General features: G+C 42.7%; 1 protein-coding gene across 4 annotated transcripts in view; it reads left to right on the top strand.

The window, feature by feature from the left end:
* The window catches only part of PPP1R12A (protein phosphatase 1 regulatory subunit 12A), a 228,630-nt gene that overhangs the window by 198,673 nt on the left and 11,894 nt on the right, over positions 1 to 18,063 (top strand). For all 4 annotated transcript variants that reach the window (XM_077473604.1, XM_077473602.1, XM_077473605.1 and 1 more), the window contains one exon: positions 5,498 to 5,548. In XM_077473604.1, coding sequence (XP_077329730.1) covers positions 5,498 to 5,548 — 51 coding nt within the window. The remainder of the gene's footprint in view (positions 1 to 5,497; positions 5,549 to 18,063) is intronic.

An 18,063-nucleotide genomic window follows, 5' to 3' on the forward strand; every position in this document is an offset into this window, starting at 1 on the left:
CTTATGCCTCTGTGTGGATGGATGCATGCACGCTGGCTGTTGTACCTATGCCGGTGTGCACCCAATGGGTTTTCCTCTTCCTGTTCCCCCTTTTCCTAGGTGCCAGACCAATCCTTCACCAGTCATGGCATTCCTTAGGACCGCCTCTCCTTCAGACTTATCTGTTTTCCAATTTAGTTCCCATTTCTGGAGGCCTCTGTTTCTGGTCGGGCATGGCCAATGGGGTGTTGGCATGCCCTCGGCTTCATTTTTTGTCCATTCAGGTCCAGGATTCCGTATGGCAATATTTTAGGCTGGCTTTGACTTCTCAACACTTGAATGCTGTTTCAAGGCCAGTTATAATCTCAATATCCATTTCACTGTGCATTCAAACGTTACTGACAGTCCTGCCATGACTGCAGGAAAGGTTTTCCTCTGCATTGGTGATGCCCCCACCTTAACATCTTCAGTTGAGGTGTTTTTTCTTGTTTGTGGCTTGCTGGCTATCGCATCTTAGATGCCTAGGCCTCCTACTACAGAATTCCCGTTCCTATCTAGGTTGCTCTTTCCCCCCCAGTTTGCATTTTCCCCTCAGGGCTAGGCTTCCTAGATCAATGGATCTTCCTAGTTATGATACTGTGGCAAAAAAGTGCGTCAACTCCTTGTATTTAGTTTTCTGCAGCAATTTGCAATAAAATATAATCTGATCCTCATGTAAGTCACTACAATAGACAAACACAATGTGCTTTAGCAGATAACACGCAAACAATGTATTAAACATGTCCATTAAACGTTCACAGTGCTGGAGGAAAAAGGATGTGAACGCACAGGCTAACTACTTTAAAAAAAAAAAGCAAATTGGCGTCAGTAGTTTGCACATCTGGAGTCCAATTAATGAAATTAGTTTTGAGGTGTGGTTTTAGAGCTACTTTGGTAGAGCTACTTTGGTTGATGAGACACTCCAACATTTAAAGATTGTTCATAAGTAGCATCAGCTGACGTGAACCATGCCTCACAAAAAGGAGCTTTCTGAAAAGATCAAGAGTAGTTCATCTACATAACACTGGAAAGGTTTACAAAGCAATCTCCTTGTGTAGGCATCAGTCAGTGGATAGTTAGACTAATTGTCCATAAATGTACAGTGGCTGTGTTTCCTAGAAGTCCACGCCCATCCAAGATGACTCCCAAGACACAATGCAGAATCTTCAATAAGGACCAAGAATCCGCGAGTAACAGCTGTAGGCTTGAAGACATAGCTATAACTGGGAAAAATCCCAGTCATGAGTAGAGATGCTGTCAATTTACCTCATGAGAGCTGTTCACGTCACAAATTTGACGCAGGGTTCCCCTTAATGTCCATACCAATCCTAAAGGGCCTGGTAATTGAATTTGGGGGACCCCCACGCATTTTTTTTTATCAATGACTTTCAATGACTGTTCTCCGTATTACCGGGAGCTGACAATTCGTTATAGCCACGAGTGCTTTCAAATCACTTTTTTTTCCCTTCAGAAATGACACTTTGTACAGGGACAGTTCTAATCACGGAAAACAAGCACTACTTTACAGGCATACTATACACAACCCTAGGTACGAAATGTAAAGGAATATTTCACTTTTATTGTTTCACTTTAAGCATTCTTAAAATAACTGCTCCTGCAAAAACTGCAGTTTTCAAAACTTTTGCATTGATACATGTCCCCTGGGGCAGGACTCGGTCCCCAAACACTTTTTTTTATGACAATAACTTGCATATAAGCCTTTAAAATTAGCACTTTAGATTTTTCATGTTCGAGTCCCATAGACTTTAACGGTGTTCAGAAGTTTGAACGAATTTATTGCCTGTTCGCATGTTCTGATGCAAACCGAACTGGGGGGTGTTCGGCTCATCCCTAGTGTCCAACCAAACTTTGGACACAAGTCTATCCTATATCCCCCTCCTCGTTGGAGAACTTGGGACGACTCCTTAACACTGGAATCCTCAAACTATGGAACTCCAACTGTTGCGGAACTACACATCCCATGAGGCATTGTAAAACTGACATTCACAGACATGACTAGGCATGATGGGAAATGTAGTTCCTGAACAACTGGAGGGCCGCAGTTTGAAGACCCCTGCCCTTAACACCATTTAAGACCATGGGTTTTCCTGCCGCAGGAGAAACTTTAGAAGCTGTCTCCATGTCTTCTAATTGCCATGTGAATTGCATCCTTCTGTTCTTCCATGAGCATTCGGGGCCTCATGATGGATTATTTCGCAGGGGGTGCCATTGCATGAAACCATTCCAGACATCTACATTGAGTTGTTGCCAAGGTAACAGCATTCCTTGGTCACTGGCTCTGACCAATGCATCCTTAGTTTGTTAGGTCTATGTACTTGTTTTTTGTTTTTCCTTGCGGTTGCCAGATTATCATCAGACACCAGCCTTTTCAGGTGTGGGGGAGTTGTGTTGGATCCACTTGTCTGTTCAGGACCAATGGTTTCTGAAAGGGGACCAGCCATCTCATCAACTTGAGCTCTGGGCAGTTCACTCACATTGGATAACTACCTGGGGGTTTCCTGATCAGACTACAATAGGATAATGCCATGACTTTAGTCTACATCAATTCCTAGGGCAGCACCAGGAGCCAGGTGGGCATGGGGGAGTGTTTAGGATTCTTGGTTGGATGAATCTTCATGTACCAGCCCTATCCGTGGTTCACTTCATGGGAGTGGAAAACTGTCAGGCAGACTATCTTGGCCACCAGAATCTGGACCAGGGTTATGGTCTAAAACTCTCCACCCCCCCACCACCCATTTCAAAATAATGTTGCACAGTATATAATATCAAAAAATTCCAATAATCTGGAGAAATCTGTGTGGAAGGGACAATGCAGAATCACAATATTGGCTCTTTGGGCCCTCATACCACAGTGCATTAAACAGGCATGATTCTGAGATGGACACCACTGCATAGGCTCAGGAATACTTCCAAAAATCACTGTCCATGGATGTATGCATACACCCACAGATCCTAAAGGAATTGAGCTCTGTCATTTCAAAGCCATTGTTTCTAATTTTTAGGGACTTAATGATTTGAATAGTACCATTGGGTTGGCGTAGGGCCAATGTAGTGCCTATATTTAAAAAGGGATCAAAGTCTTTACCAAGTAACTATAGATCTGTTTAACTTCTATAGTGGGGGAGATGCTTGAGTTTAATAAAAGATCACATAGAGGAGTTCTTGCTGGGGAAAAAAATATTTTGAGCTACAGACAGCATGGATTCACGAAAGACAGAAGTTGTCATTTTTACGATGAGGTAAATAAAACCTTGGACAAAAGGGGTGGCTGTGGACGTAGTATATTTGGACTTTGCAAAAGCGTTTGACACAGTTCCCCACCCATGGCTAATGTGTAAGGTAAAGTCTACTGGCTTGGGAAGATCAGTTTGTAAATGGATAGAAAACCTGCTAAAATCCAAATTCAGAGAGTAGTGGTTAATGATTCATACTCTGCATGGTCTAAGGTTATTAGTGGTGTACCCCAAGGTTCAGTGTTGGGACCTTTACTTTTTAATAACTTTATAAATGATGCAGGGTCTGGGATTAAAATTACCATTTCAGTCTTTATACATGACACCGAGCTATGCAGTAGAATAACATCCTCAATGCACTGTTTATTTGGGAAACTATGTGGCAAATGTGTGTTGCTAAATGTAAAGTTATGCAATTGGAGGCTAAAAATATGCATACATCATACATACTAGTGCAACTGAGGGGAATCCATAGTGGAGAAGGATCTAGGGGTTTTGGTAGATCATAAGCTACAGTTTCCAAAGCATGTAAAATGCTTTCTTCTATTGAGAGGTATGAACTCCAGAGTGAGAGATTTTGCCCCTGTACAAATCATTAGTAAGACCTCATCTGGAATACGCAGTTCGGTTTTGGGCACCAGTTCCCAAAAAGGATATCGGGCAACTGGAGAGTGCAGAGAAGGCAACCAAACTGATAATAGGCATAGAGGAGCTCAGCTATGAGAAAAGATTACATTTATTCTCTCTTGAGAAGAGGAGATTAAGGGGGTGCTAAGATTAACATGTACAGATACATAAGGGGTACATATAGTGAACTTGGTGTTGAGATATTCACTTTAAAGTCACCACAGAGGACAAGGGGGCACTGTTTATGTCTAGAGGAAAAGAGATTGTCTCCAAATATGGAAAGATTTATTCACAGTACGCTGTGAAAATATGGAATAGACTCCCTCCAGAGATGGTTCTGGTCAGCTCAGTAGATTAAAAAAGCCCTGGATTTTTTCCTAAATGTATATAATATAACTGGGTACTAACCTTTTTATAGGTAAAGCTGATCCAGGGAAAATTTGATTGCCTCTTCGGGGCGGTCGTTAAGGAATTGTTTCCCCTGCTGTAGCAAATTGGATCATGCTTTGCTGGGGCTTTTCACCTTCCTCCGGATTAATTGTGGGTATATGATTGTGTATATGGGATTGATTTTTTTTTTTTGTTTGTTTTTTATGGGTTGAACTAGATGGACATTTTTTCCCCAACCTAACTGTCTGAACACAGTCAATTGTTCCTTCCAAAAATGAAAGGTAAAGCTGTTAGGGAAAGAATGATCTGAACATGATCCAGAAATGCCACTATCTGCTATGGGCCAAAGCTCATTTAAAATGGTCTCTTGCAAAGTGGAAAACTGTTGTATGGGCAAATTAATCAAAATTCGACTTTCTGACAGTTACTTTTTGGCAACCATAGGTGCTGCGTCCTCTGGAATAAAGAAAATAGGTGCCTTCTGGCTTGTTAAAAGCACTCAATTCAAAAGCCTGTATCCGATTGTATGGGGATTCAATGGATTTGCACAGAGCAGCCCAGGTCATCTTCTGGGGTCCCCGGCTGACCATCTTGGCTCCTCTTCTCCGAGTGTCCCTATAGCATTCCACTTGCTGTGGGAGCATTCGTGCAGGCTTGACCCCGAGCAAGGCTGTATGCATGCATGCATAGATGCACACAGTGTGGCTTGGCCCTGCCCCGCTTCCTCATCACAAGAGTTGACTGACAGCAGCAGGAGCCAGCAGCTCCCACTGCTGCTGAGTCTCCTGTGAGAAGGGAGTGGATAAGAAGAGCTGCTGCAGACAGTGCGCTGGATTGAGTTTGGGCTCAGATAAGTGTTTAAGGGGAGGCTGAGGTAAACCACTTTTTTGAAAAGTTTTTACTTTAATGGAGAGCATGCATTAAGGTTAAAAAAAATTATTTTTTGCTTTTTTAGAATCCCTTTAAAAGCTGTATTTGAATTCTCTTTATATATTTTAGGGGCAGAGTTTATTAGTGCCAAATGAGTGAAAGCTTGCTGCACAAACCTACATTTCAAGACAAACCAGTGGCTCTGCTAAGAATTTACTGCTGTTGGAAGAACATTTTATTCAATGACAGACAGCTAGCCCTTTAGCTGTTAAAAGGGTTATTTCATACTTCTATCTTCATCTGGACCACTTACATAGTATATCTTCTGCTCTCTTTAGGAAAGAAGAGCTTTGGAGAGACGAATATCTGAAATGGAAGAAGAGCTTAAAGTAAGTGTTCAGAATGAAAGAAAAATTCTAAATAATGACATACTTTCAGCAGTCTGTACATTTCTGTTCAGTATAAATATTTCTGAAGTATGTACTGTTATACAATGTAGTCGGTGAGAAGTCGTCGTGTCTGTCCTTGGCCAGAAAACTTGAGGAGAGCGACACTGCAAGTGTACACCCACAGTTAAGATAATTTAGTAATAAAGTAATTTGCTTTCCCTCTCCCATGATCCCACAAGTGGTGATTAAACAATCTATAAAATTGATGTCCAATATAGGCCACCATTAAATAATTTCATACTAAATGCACTTCATTTCAATGTATTGTTCAGATCATTGTTCTAAAATTGTACAACACTAGGTAGTGGGGCATAAAGTGCATAGTATATGTAAGACTTGAAATCTTCCATTGAAGGGATTTTCATAAGTTACAGGTAAGTGCTAGAAAAGTAGATTGTAGTTTGTAAAAAGCAGACCATTTTTAGTTTAGTTCAATTGTATTAATATAGTAGCTTTTCTTAACATGGTACTTCAGGCAAAATAAAAAATATGTATATGGTGCAGTCCTTCAGTAGCATTTAAAAAGGCAATCTTTGTTTTTCTAAGTCCCCCTGTAACACTTTTTTTTTTTTACACCTGTTGAATATGCTGTTATTTTTCAGCCTCCGTTAACTGACCAAAACTGTGCTGCAAAAGTGGCTTTCCTGCATATATGCAAACCATGGCAGACTGTCTTTGTACATTTGGCGCATGGGTGGGATATCCCCATACATGCACAGATGTGCCGCAGGTCTTTATTGTTTTTCTGAAAACCTGTGGCACATCTGCACGCATGCACAATCCTGAGCTACGAATACACCTTATAGTAACACGGTCTCCTGGGATGACTGATATGGACATCTCAGTGGGTGCAGGCACAATGCCATTCTCTGCCGGGCAAGGAACAAATAAGGAAATCCAGTTGTGGGAGGGGCTGTGATGAGCAGCCAGGAGGAATAAAGTTTTATATAGTTTTATATAGTTATGTATAATTTCAGTGACTGACGTTTTTCTGAGGATATTGTGTTAATTTTCCTTTGGGTCCAGTTGACCGCAAGGGTGTCTTTCTATGTTGCCTGGATGTGGTAAATTCTGTCAAGGTTTTATCTCTTGCTCGCCGCTTTTTTGGGCTGACAGATTCCCTGTTTTAGATTTCAGAAGAGGTTCTTTGGTTTCCAGATTTCACGTCTTCTACAGCTAAGTGGATTTAACCAATTGAGTTGGACAATAAACCACCTTGTTCACCTATTAAAGCCACCAGAGCGATGAGCATTTCTTGGTCTTTTCCTCATCAAGCCTGTCTCTCTTCTGTAAGGATGCAACCTTGTCCCCTGTAATTCGATTTAGAAGTTCCTTAACCACTTAAGACCAGGCCTCTTTTTCAGACTTGGTGTTTACATGTTTAAAACAGTTTTTTTGCTAGAAAATTACTTAGAACCCCCAAACATTTTATATTGTTTTTTTTCAAACACCCTAGAGAATAAAATGGCGGTCATTGAAATACTTTTTTTCACACCGTATTTGCGCAGCGGTCTTACAAACGCACTTTTTTTTTTGAAAAAATTCACTTTTTTGAATAAAAAAATAAGACAACAGTAAAATTAGCCCAATTTTTTTTATATTGTGAAAGATAATGGTACGCCGAGTAAATTGATACCCAACATGTCACGCTTCAAAATTGCGCCCGCTCGTGGAATGGCGTCAAACTTTTAGCCTCAAAAATCTCCATAAGCGACATTTAAAAAATTCTACAGGTTGCATTTTTTGCGTTAGAGGAGGTCTAGGGCTAGAATTATTGCTCTCGCTCTACCGATCGCGGCGATACCTCACGTGTGGTTTGACCACCGTTTTCATATGCGGGCGCTACTCACGTATGCGCTCGCTTCTGTGCGCAAGCTCGTCGTGACAGGGTGTTTTTAAAAAAAAAAAAAATTTCTTATTTATTTTAATTGATTTTATTTATTTTTACACTGTTTAAAAAAAAAAAAAAAAATGGATCACTTTTATTCCTATTACAAGGAATGTAAACATCCCTTGTAATAGAAAAAAACATGACAGGTCCTCTTAAATATGAGATCTGGGGTCAAAAAGTCCTCAGATCTCATATTTGGGCTAAAATGCAAAAAAAAAAAAAAAAAACCTGACATTTAAAAAAAATATACCTTTAAAGAGGTATGGGCGGAAGTGACGTTTTGACGTCCCTTCCGCCCTCCTATGGTATAGAGACGAGTGGGGGCCATCTTAGCCTCACTTGTCTCTATGCCCAGCAGATGAAAGGACCCTATCGCCTCCGCCGCTACCGACGGCTCCGGTAAGCGACGGAAGGTGCGGGAGGGCGGCGGGAGTTGGGGTGGCACCTCTCCCGCCGCCGATAGCGGTGATCTCGCGGCAAATCCATCGCGGAGACCACCGTTATCGTACAGCCGACCGCCGCCTGAAGAGATGGATATCTCGGTTGTGGCAGCAGCTGCTGCCGTTACCGAGATATCCCTCTTCAAAAATAGGACGTACATCGTCGTGCGGCGGTCGGCAAGTGGTTAAAGTAGAGCTCCACCCATTTTTGGAAGGTGGTCTTAAATGAGACCGCCTTTCCACCCCTCATTTTTGGCTAGTGAAAAAAGTTTTCTCTTCTAACTTACCTTTTTATGAAGTACAGCCTGTGTATTCCGGACCGTTCCGCAGTAGATCATGTCCTCTTCTCCACCGAGTCCCCCCCATGTCAGAAGACAGCAGGCCATTCACAAAGCGTTGAGCGACTCGCGCATGCACAGTAGGAAACGGGCAGTGAAAGCCGCAAGGCTCCACTTCAGTTTTCCCTTAATTAGAATGGTAGTGCCTGCACCCGATCCGATGGCCGGATCGGCCTTGGGCAACATTGCAGACTTCCTGTAAGTAAGTGTCCTTATTAAGTCAGCAGCTACAGTGTTTGTAGCTTTTAAAAAAAATAAAATTGCTGATGGAACAGTGCTTTAACTATGAATCAAAGGACAGGAAGGGAAATTAGGGATTTTTGCGGTGCTAATTAACAAAATACAATTAATTGAAGTACAAAGTTAGTAGTACAAAAATTTATTAAGTTTGAGCTTAAAATCAGTAGCAATATATGCTTAAAAGATTCAGAATAATGCAATACAGTGGTTGTTCTCGTCAAGCACACATAGTCCCGACATGTTTCGCATTAGATTGCTTCTTCAGGGGATGTGTGAAAGTTTGAACAAGATCTAAACCGAAAATACAAAGTACAAAATAATAATAAAGTATGTCACAACATTCGTAAATGCAGAAATAGAGGGGAAGGGGAAAGGGGGAGGGGAAACAACAGACACACACACATCAAACCCACCTTTAACCACTACGTTGGTGGTAAAGTAGTGGGATTGTCCACCTCGGGGGTTAGCCACAGCAGTGCTGAATCGCAGGGGGCTAAAAAGCCAACCCAAGAAAACTGATAAAAAAAGGAATATATAGTAAGACCAAATTTGAAATTTTGGGATGATTTAAAGTTCTTTGAGTACCTAGCTTAATTTCAAGGTTGCTAAAATAAAACAACCTTTTGGGGGTGAAGGACCCTCTAAAGTATAAAAATTGAGAAAAAATAGTACAAGGATGTATTTTAGTTTCAAATGTATTACTTACGTAGGTTGGATAATTGTAAGCAGTGGGGACGCTCGCATTTTGAGAAGAAATCTTTTTGAGCAATCAGGGAGACACACCTGCATAGAAATACCAGCTGGGTGGCCAATCAAGGAAAAAACAAAACGAAGATAAGAAAAATTAAAATTAAAAAATAAATAAAAAAAAAAAAAAAATGTATCTCAAAAGGGTGGTGTGTACATCATAAACTGAGTGTTATACAGACACCAACCCTCAGGCATATAGATATACCCAGAGAGTTAAACATTCGCATCCCAAGGCATAGAATTTAAAGCCAGGGAGTTAATGCAAGCATATAAAAAGGGACATAGACAGTAGCCTAGGTCCAAAGGGTTGAAACACCGGCAGAGAGATACGTGAACGTTTTCAAGTGAAAAAAGACCGATCGAATAAATGTTTAAGAATATAACAATAAGCTTACCGAAAAGTACAGAGTCTGAACGATCAAGCGTCACCCTTGGCTGCAACCCGCAACGGAATGACGATATTACGAAGGCTTTTTATATGCCCTTTTTATTTTATAAGCCTTCGTAATATCGTCATTCCGTTGCGGGTTGCAGCCAAGGGTGACGCTTGATCGTTCAGACTCTGTACTTTTCGGTAAGCTTATTGTTATATTCTTAAACATTTATTCGATCGGTCTTTTTTTCACTTGAAAACGTTCACGTATCTCTCTGCCGGTGTTTCAACCCTTTGGACCTAGGCTACTGTCTATGTCCCTTTTTATATGCTTGCATTAACTCCCTGGCTTTAAATTCTATGCCTTGGGATGCGAATGTTTAACTCTCTGGGTATATCTATATGCCTGAGGGTTGGTGTCTGTATAACACTCAGTTTATGATGTACACACCACCCTTTTGAGATACATTTTTTTTTTTTTTTTTTTTTTTTTTTAATTTTTCTTATCTTCGTTTTGTTTTTTCCTTGATTGGCCACCCAGCTGGTATTTCTATGCAGGTGTGTCTCCCTGATTGCTCAAAAAGATTTCTTCTCAAAATGCGAGCGTCCCCACTGCTTACAATTATCCAACCTACGTAAGTAATACATTTGAAACTAAAATACATCCTTGTACTATTTTTTCTCAATTTTTATACTTTAGAGGGTCCTTCACCCCCAAAAGGTTGTTTTATTTTAGCAACCTTGAAATTAAGCTAGGTACTCAAAGAACTTTAAATCATCCCAAAATTTCAAATTTGGTCATACTATATATTCCTTTTTTTATCAGTTTTCTTGGGTTGGCTTTTTAGCCCCCTGCGATTCAGCACTGCTGTGGCTAACCCCCGAGGTGGACAATCCCACTACTTTACCACCAACGTAGTGGTTAAAGGTGGGTTTGATGTGTGTGTGTCTGTTGTTTCCCCTCCCCCTTTCCCCTTCCCCTCTATTTCTGCATTTACGAATGTTGTGACATACTTTATTATTATTTTGTACTTTGTATTTTCGGTTTAGATCTTGTTCAAACTTTCACACATCCCCTGAAGAAGCAATCTAATGCGAAACATGTCGGGACTATGTGTGCTTGACGAGAACAACCACTGTATTGCATTATTCTGAATCTTTTAAGCATATATTGCTACTGATTTTAAGCTCAAACTTAATAAATTTTTGTACTACTAACTTTGTACTTCAATTAATTGTATTTTGTTAATTAGCACCGCAAAAATCCCTAATTTCCCTTCCTGTCCTTTGATTCATGTTTCAAACTTTCAGGGATGAGGTGCCATCTTTGTTAGGTGTTGCTTGAGGTTGAACCATCAAAATTATTCCAGTGCTTTAACTACTTGGTCTTTTTGCTAGAAAATTACCTAGAACCCCCAAACATATATTTTTTCCAGACACCCTAGAGAATAAAATGGTGGTCGTTGCAATACTATGTCACACCATATTTGTGCAGCGGCCTTACAAGCGCAATTTTTTTGAGAAAAAATACACTTTTTTTTTAAATTAAAAAAATAAGACAGCTGTAAAGTTAGCTCAACTTTTTCATATTGTGAAAGATAATGTTACCCCAAGTAAATTGATACCCAACATGTCACTCTGTCACCTGGAATGTCGAAACTTTGACCCCCTAAAAATCTCCATAGGCAACGTTTAAAAATTTCTAAAGGTTACCAGTTTTGAGTTAATAGGAGGTCTAGTGATGGAAGTATTTCTCTCACTCTAACGATCGCGCCGATACCTCACGTGTGGTTTAAATAATCTTTTCATATGCGTGCGCTACTTACATATGCGCTCGCTTCTGCGCACGAGCTCGGCGCATTCATTTTATTTTCCCTATTTGACTTTTTATTTTTACACTGTTCTTTTTATTTTATTTTTTTAAGTATTCAAACATCCCTTGTAATAGAAAATAAAGCATGACAGGATCTCTTTAATGTGAGATCTGGAGTCAAAAATACCTCAGATCTCACAATTGCACTAAAATGTAAAATAAATACATTTTCCCCATCTGACCATTTGGCGGAAGTGACGTTTGAAGTTGCTTCTGCCATCCAATGGTATGGAGCCGAGCGGGGGCTATCTTTCCCTCACTTGGCTCCAAGCTGTTGAGGGGAGAGAACACAATGTCTCTCCCACCCCGATTTAAAAGTGATCTTGTGGCGAATCTGCTGCAGAGGCCACTTTTATCCGAAAGCTGACAGCCTGCTGTTAAAGAGAATACCAGGGTTATGGCAGCTAGCTGCTGCCATACCAATGGTATTCCACTTCAAACAGCCGACATACGATGACGGGCAGTCTGAAAGTAGTTAAAGCGGGAGTAAACCCGCTGAAGTTTTTTTTTTTTTTTTTTTTTTTTTTTGACCTGCTAAGGAAAAGGCATAATGAGTTAGTATGCATCACATACTAGCTCATTATGAAATACCTTAGAACGAGCCCCTGCCATCTGGCCCCATCCACGCCAAGGGAGCTGACATGTTCCCTTGGCATGTCTTCTGGGTATCGCGGCTCCTGCGCTGTGAGTGGCCGGATCCGCGATATCGTCATGCCCGCGCATGCTTTCCGGCAGGGCCTGGCGTCTGCCGGACTTTCAGCCGAGAATTCCCTGTGTGCATGCGCAGCTGTAGTCCGTGGCGCATTGCAAGGGGAATATCTCCTAAACCATACAGGTTTAGGAGCTATTTTTTTTTTACCTACAGGTAAGCCTTCGTTCCAGTTCCTCCCCAGCAGCTGGAGGCATCGGATTTTGAAACGGTGCTCCCTATTGAACGGGAGCAGTGGTGGGAGGGGGGATGTCCCCTCCCGCTCCTCCGCTCACTGTAAAAAACGGTACTGGGATGATGCCTGCAGGTGCGGGCATCATCCTGGTATACCCCCCGGAAGCCGTGTACGCACATCTGCGTACGCTCGGCGGGAAGGGGTTAAGGTTGGTGTATTATATTTAAAGTGATTACTAATGTCTTTTTTTTTTTCTTTAAAAAAAAAATGCATACCTGCTCTGTGAAATGTTTTTTTCACAGAGCAGCCCCAATCCTCCTCCTCATGTCCCTCTTCGGTGCTCCTGGCCCCTCCCTCCTGTCAAGTGCCCCCACAGCAAGCAGCTTGATGTGGGGACACCTGAGCCAATCCGCAGCTCTGTGTGTCCATTAGACATGGAGCCCTGGTTCAGCCCCACCCCGCCCTGTCTCTCAGCCAGTCAGGGGGGAGAGTCCAGAATGGCAGTCATGTCGCTGGATAAGAGAGGGGGCTCAGGGTAAGTATTAGGGGTTTGCTGCACACAGAATATTCTCTTAATGCATACTATAACTCCTTTTTAATGGCCTTTGCCCCCCCCCCCCCCCTCTTTTTTTTTTTTTTTTTTTTTTTTTTTTTTTTTTCTTTTCTTCTTGGAGGTGGTGTGGGGTGTAGTTATGCCTTTTGTTTTGATGTGCCCACTCCTTAGTTTGAACTCCTTTTGGACATTTAAAAGTTTCATCAAACTGTGTCCCTCAACAGATGACAGAGAAAATGGTCACTGTAAAATCCCTTTCTTGGAGTTCATTGAGGTACACTGCTCCCTTCCCTCATATGCTATCTGAGTGGTTTGCTGCAATTAGTCAGATGAGAGGGGGTTATAGACTCAAGGGGGTGTTCAGTTAATGGGCCTAGTACCCATTTCTCCTGTAGACAACAGTACAAATCTAGGTTTTCACCAATTTCCTCAAGTTTTGTCCTTCAGTGGACTGCAAGAAAATGATTTTATGATATGTATAAAAAAACTTTTTGATATACATCCTTGATTTTCCTGTTTTATTCTTTATAAACTTTTCACTTATGCCATGTCTGTTTACATTTGCAGAACCTCCATCAAGTAAAACAGATACATACTTTGAGGCAGTTAAATGAACGATTGATGGCTGAAAACAGAGCTTTGACCAGAGTTGTTGGCAAGCTCTCAGAGTCCTGTAGGCAGCTACAGTCTGTGGACTTGTAATTCCTTCTCCTATCACTAGTCAGGCAGGTGCCCTGTTTGAGCCAATGCATTGATATGATCTGCTGTTAGTGCATAAGTATGCCTGGGGATTTGCTTGATAATTAGTGTGGCTTTTTGCATGCAGTGCTTAATGTTTGAAGTAATGATCCCCAGCGCAAACGCTCAGCTTTGATCATTTCCCCTCATTTGAATCAAAATCCTATCTAATCCTCAGTCTTGTAAAGAAGATACTCTCTAGTCAGACTCTAGCCCAGTGCCGCAAGTGTCTTTACAATCCACTGTTTAATAAATTAAAAACCACGTAGTGTGTGCTTCTTTCTTGCATAAGTAAAAACTCCTTCATGTGTCCAGGATACTCACAACAGGATATGGGGTGCTGGAAACTTGAGCAAGTAGTACTTTGTGTTTTTGTAGGTGTCCTCATCCTGAGGTGTCTCTTAAAAAAAGAAAAAAAAAGAAAAAAAATTGCCCCGTTTTTGTTAGACAAACATATTGCATCTCTTAAAGAAACCAAACAGTTTGGTAATAAAGGGGTTTTAGGAATTAAGTATGTTTGTTGGTAATGAACATCGGGGTCTAGAATTGCTACTAAGTATTTTGACCATTTAGATGTCTGTGTTGCCTTGTTTTGTTGTTTTTTGTTTTCAATTCCAAAATGCTTGAGTTAGAGGAAGTAAACTCTGATGGGTTTTACTTCCTCTTTTTTACTCTTCAAGGTAAAAGCTTAATGGGCTAGTATGCATCGCATACTAGCCCATTATGTGGCAGTTACCTGCAAGCGAAGCCCACAATGTCCCTGCTGGTGGCTGCATCCATCGTCACCCCTTACTATCCGGGTCCGTGGACTATTGCTCTGATTGGCTGGAGTTGCGTGACGTCACTCCTGCGCAAGAGCCGCCAGTCACTGCATGAGCCCTTAGAAACGACCCTTTTGTGCACAAGCGCATATGGTAAATCTCTCCTAAACCTGCACGGTTTAGGAGAGATTTGCAGTACCTACAGGTGAGCCTTATTATAGGCTTACCTGTAGGTAAAAGTTGTGCAACTAGGTTTACAACCACTTTAGGACTGATTCTCTTTCTGAGATTTGTTTGCAAGTTAAAAATGTTTTTTTTTTTTTTGCTAGAACCCCCAAAATATTATACATTCTTTTTCTAACACCCTAGAGAAATGGAGGATAATATTACACCAAGTAAATTGATACCCGACATGTCACGCTTCAAAATTGCACCCGCTCGTGAAATGGCGGCAAATTTTTACCCTTAATCTACATTGGCGGCATTTAAAAAAAATTCTACAGGTTGCATGTTTTGAGGCCATCTTCCCCTCACTTGTCTCCATACCAAGCCAGGAAGAGGACACTATCACCTCCGCCGCTATGGTAAGCGGCAGGGAGCTGTGGGAGTGCCCCTTTCCCGCTGCCGATTAAAAGTGGCGAATCCGCCACAGAAAATACTTTTATCGGAAACCGGACCGCTCACTGAAGAGGAAATCGGGGTTATGGTAGATAACTGCTGCCATAACAATATAACTCTTCAAAGTGCTGACATATATCGGCGTGGGCTGGTCTGGAAGTGGTTAAAGCTCCAGTCAAATTTGAGACAACGAACTGTTCCTTTCAAGTTATAGTCAGACATTCTTGTGCTTCAGACACCCTTGCAGACAGCATATACTAAAGCCTGCCGTTTGGGACGTTATATCACCAGTCATACATTACGACCCCTTACACACCAGGGCGTTTTGCAGGCGCTATAGCGTTAGAAATAGCGCCTCCAATCTGCCTTAAAGAAGCTGCACCATTGTATGTAGTGTGAAAGCCCCTCGGGCTTTCACACTACAGCGGTGCGCTGGCAGGATAGAAAAAAGTCCTGCCAGCAGCTTCTTTGGAGCGGTGAAGGAGCGGTGTGTTTACCGCTCCTCCATTGCTGCTCCCCATTGAAATCAATGGGGCAGCGCTGTAATACCGCCGGCAAAACACCGCTATTGCTGGCGGTTTTAACTCTTTCGCGGCCACTAGCGGGGGGTAAAAGCACCCCGCTAGCGGCCGAAATGCACCACAAATCCGCCGCAATTCTGGCGGTAAAACGCCGCTAAAAATAGCGGAATTTTACCGCCGACGCAATGGGCGGTGTGGCGTGAAAGGGGTCTACGTGTATTTTAACATTGCCTCAACATGCTACTCTCTCAGGCTCAGAATCTCAATCATATACAAGTTTTCATCAGTTATGCTCATGTCTCCTAAAGACCTCAGCCAGCCATCATTATCTTCAAGCCCTACAGCACTACACTTTGTGCTCCAAATCTAATTTCCGGTCCAAGCAGACATGAGTCAAATAAGACTGATGTCAGTCTTGGCGATGCATAACACAACCAAACCTACTGTGTTGAGCAAGAACAGTTGTCAACTGCATTTTAGCTGATGGACTGGTAGGTACTCTGCCTGGGATACGTATATCCCATGCTTTTTTTTTTTTTAATGATTTATATGGGAGCTGTTTATTTTTAACCCCAATTGACAATAGGCTTGGCAGGGCATTTCTCCTTGCCCGTACAACGTCGCATGACATCCTCCCAAAATGGGCCTCATGTGCAGCCCAATCTGTCACCGGCTGTGACGCAGCTCTGGCTCTTCTCCACCATCTTCTGCTCTTTTGCTGGGTCTTTTCCCCCCTCTAGCTCTTCTCCACTATCTTCTTTTTTGCTGGTTCTTCTCCCCTCTCCAGCTCTTTTCCGGTCCTTCTCCGCCATCTTCTGCTCTTTTGCTGGATCTTTTCCCCTCTCCAGCTCAGGTAAAATTTTGTCAGGGTTCCCCTTTAAGATTCTCAGCACACAAGTTGCACCGCAAGTTGGATCATCTTGATCCGACTTCTGGTCAGACGTCTCTTCAAGTCAATCGGCTCCCATAGGGAACCATTGATTTTGAATAGACAAACGCGTGATGGTGCATAACGCTGTGTATACAGCGGTAAACCCCGTTAAATCGCGTTTTTAGCACTGAAGCCTCAGAACGCACTGGTTCTGGGGTTTTTTTGGAGCTTAAAAACGTCTATTCCACTTACAGCTCACAAACGCCATGGTGGGCATGGGGCCATAGACTAACATGGAGAGGCATTTTTAAGCTGCAAAAAATTTAAAAAAAAAGTGGCTGTAAAAAATGTACGTGGTAATGAGGCCTTTATAATTTAATTTGACATATTTTCTCAAATCGCCTTTCAGTTCAACCCTGGAGATAGTGCAGCTCCGCCCCTTCCTTCAGGAAACACCTGCCAATCTTTAAATCCCTCATCTTCCACCATGGCTTCAGTTATTGTGTTTCCTCTGCCATGGTGGAAGCACCTGTGAAAACCAGAAAGGGGGGGTTTTGCGCTCTCTCCAGGGTGGGGGACCAAGGCTTACCTCCCGGCTTGTTTGTGGGGGCCATCCCAGCACCCTCCCGGTACATTCGGAAGGTGTTCTGTAGCCCCCCAGCTTTTCCCATGCTCAGAGCGGTGGCCGACAGGGAGTCGAGGCGTCAGCATAACACAGGCTCTGTTTGCAGGGCGCACAGGGAGCAGAGTGGCGGCAGTTCGCGCTAAGGTAGCTTCCGGGTTTTTTTTGCTGGCGGGCGGATGGTGTGGCAGCCAGTGACGCGGCTTCCTGTTCCGGGAGGTGCGACGAGTCGTTCCGGTCACCCGGAATGCAAAGGCCAGGGGTGCATATCCGTAGGCCGTTGTTTCCGCTTCCGGGTCGGCAGAGGACGCTGATCCCAGGAAAATTAATAAAATCCCGCTGTGATCTCTGCAGAATGGAGGAGAGGCCATCAGTGAGGGTGGAGGCAGGCACCTTAAGCACCTGGCAGGCCCAGGTAAGAGGGGCACAGCGGTGCCTTTATTCTTCTCCTTATGGGCTGTGTTTTCTTTGTTTCTTGGGTGTCCTCCCTAGAGGGGGGCCTGCTCCTACAGGGGTCAGAGGTTTCTTCTCTCGGACCCTGTAGCATTGGTGGTGGAATTTTTGCCTGGTGGTTTGGTTTCTTTCAGGTGTCTACCTCTTAATGGATCTACAGTAAGGAGACCCCCCCCCCCCTTTTTTTTTTTTTTTTTTTCTTTTTCTTATTTCGTTGCAGGAAAAGTTTGATTAAAGTAAAACCCTTAAACCCAGGGAAGAAGTGCCCTTCATGCAAAAATCCACTGTGAGAATCATGGCAAAAAACCTTGTGCAGATCATGCATCAAGGACCTAGTGGAGGAAGAAACCTTGCAGCATTACAAAGACCTATTTTCTTCAGTACACGAGATGGCAAGGTTACTGGTTCAGAATACCCCTGGCTAGTCTGGGAGTCGGCAAACTCCACCTCCACCACCACTTAGTCCCAGGGCATCTACCTCCAAGCTAGTGGAGGTTGTGGAGTCAGAGGACAAGGGGACAAGCACTCT

Source organism: Lithobates pipiens, unplaced genomic scaffold (genome assembly GCF_037356315.1).
Source record: "Lithobates pipiens isolate NorthernLeopardFrog02 unplaced genomic scaffold, aLitPip1_a1.2 Scaffold_8, whole genome shotgun sequence".
In the NCBI taxonomy this organism is placed as follows: domain Eukaryota; kingdom Metazoa; phylum Chordata; class Amphibia; order Anura; family Ranidae; genus Lithobates; species Lithobates pipiens.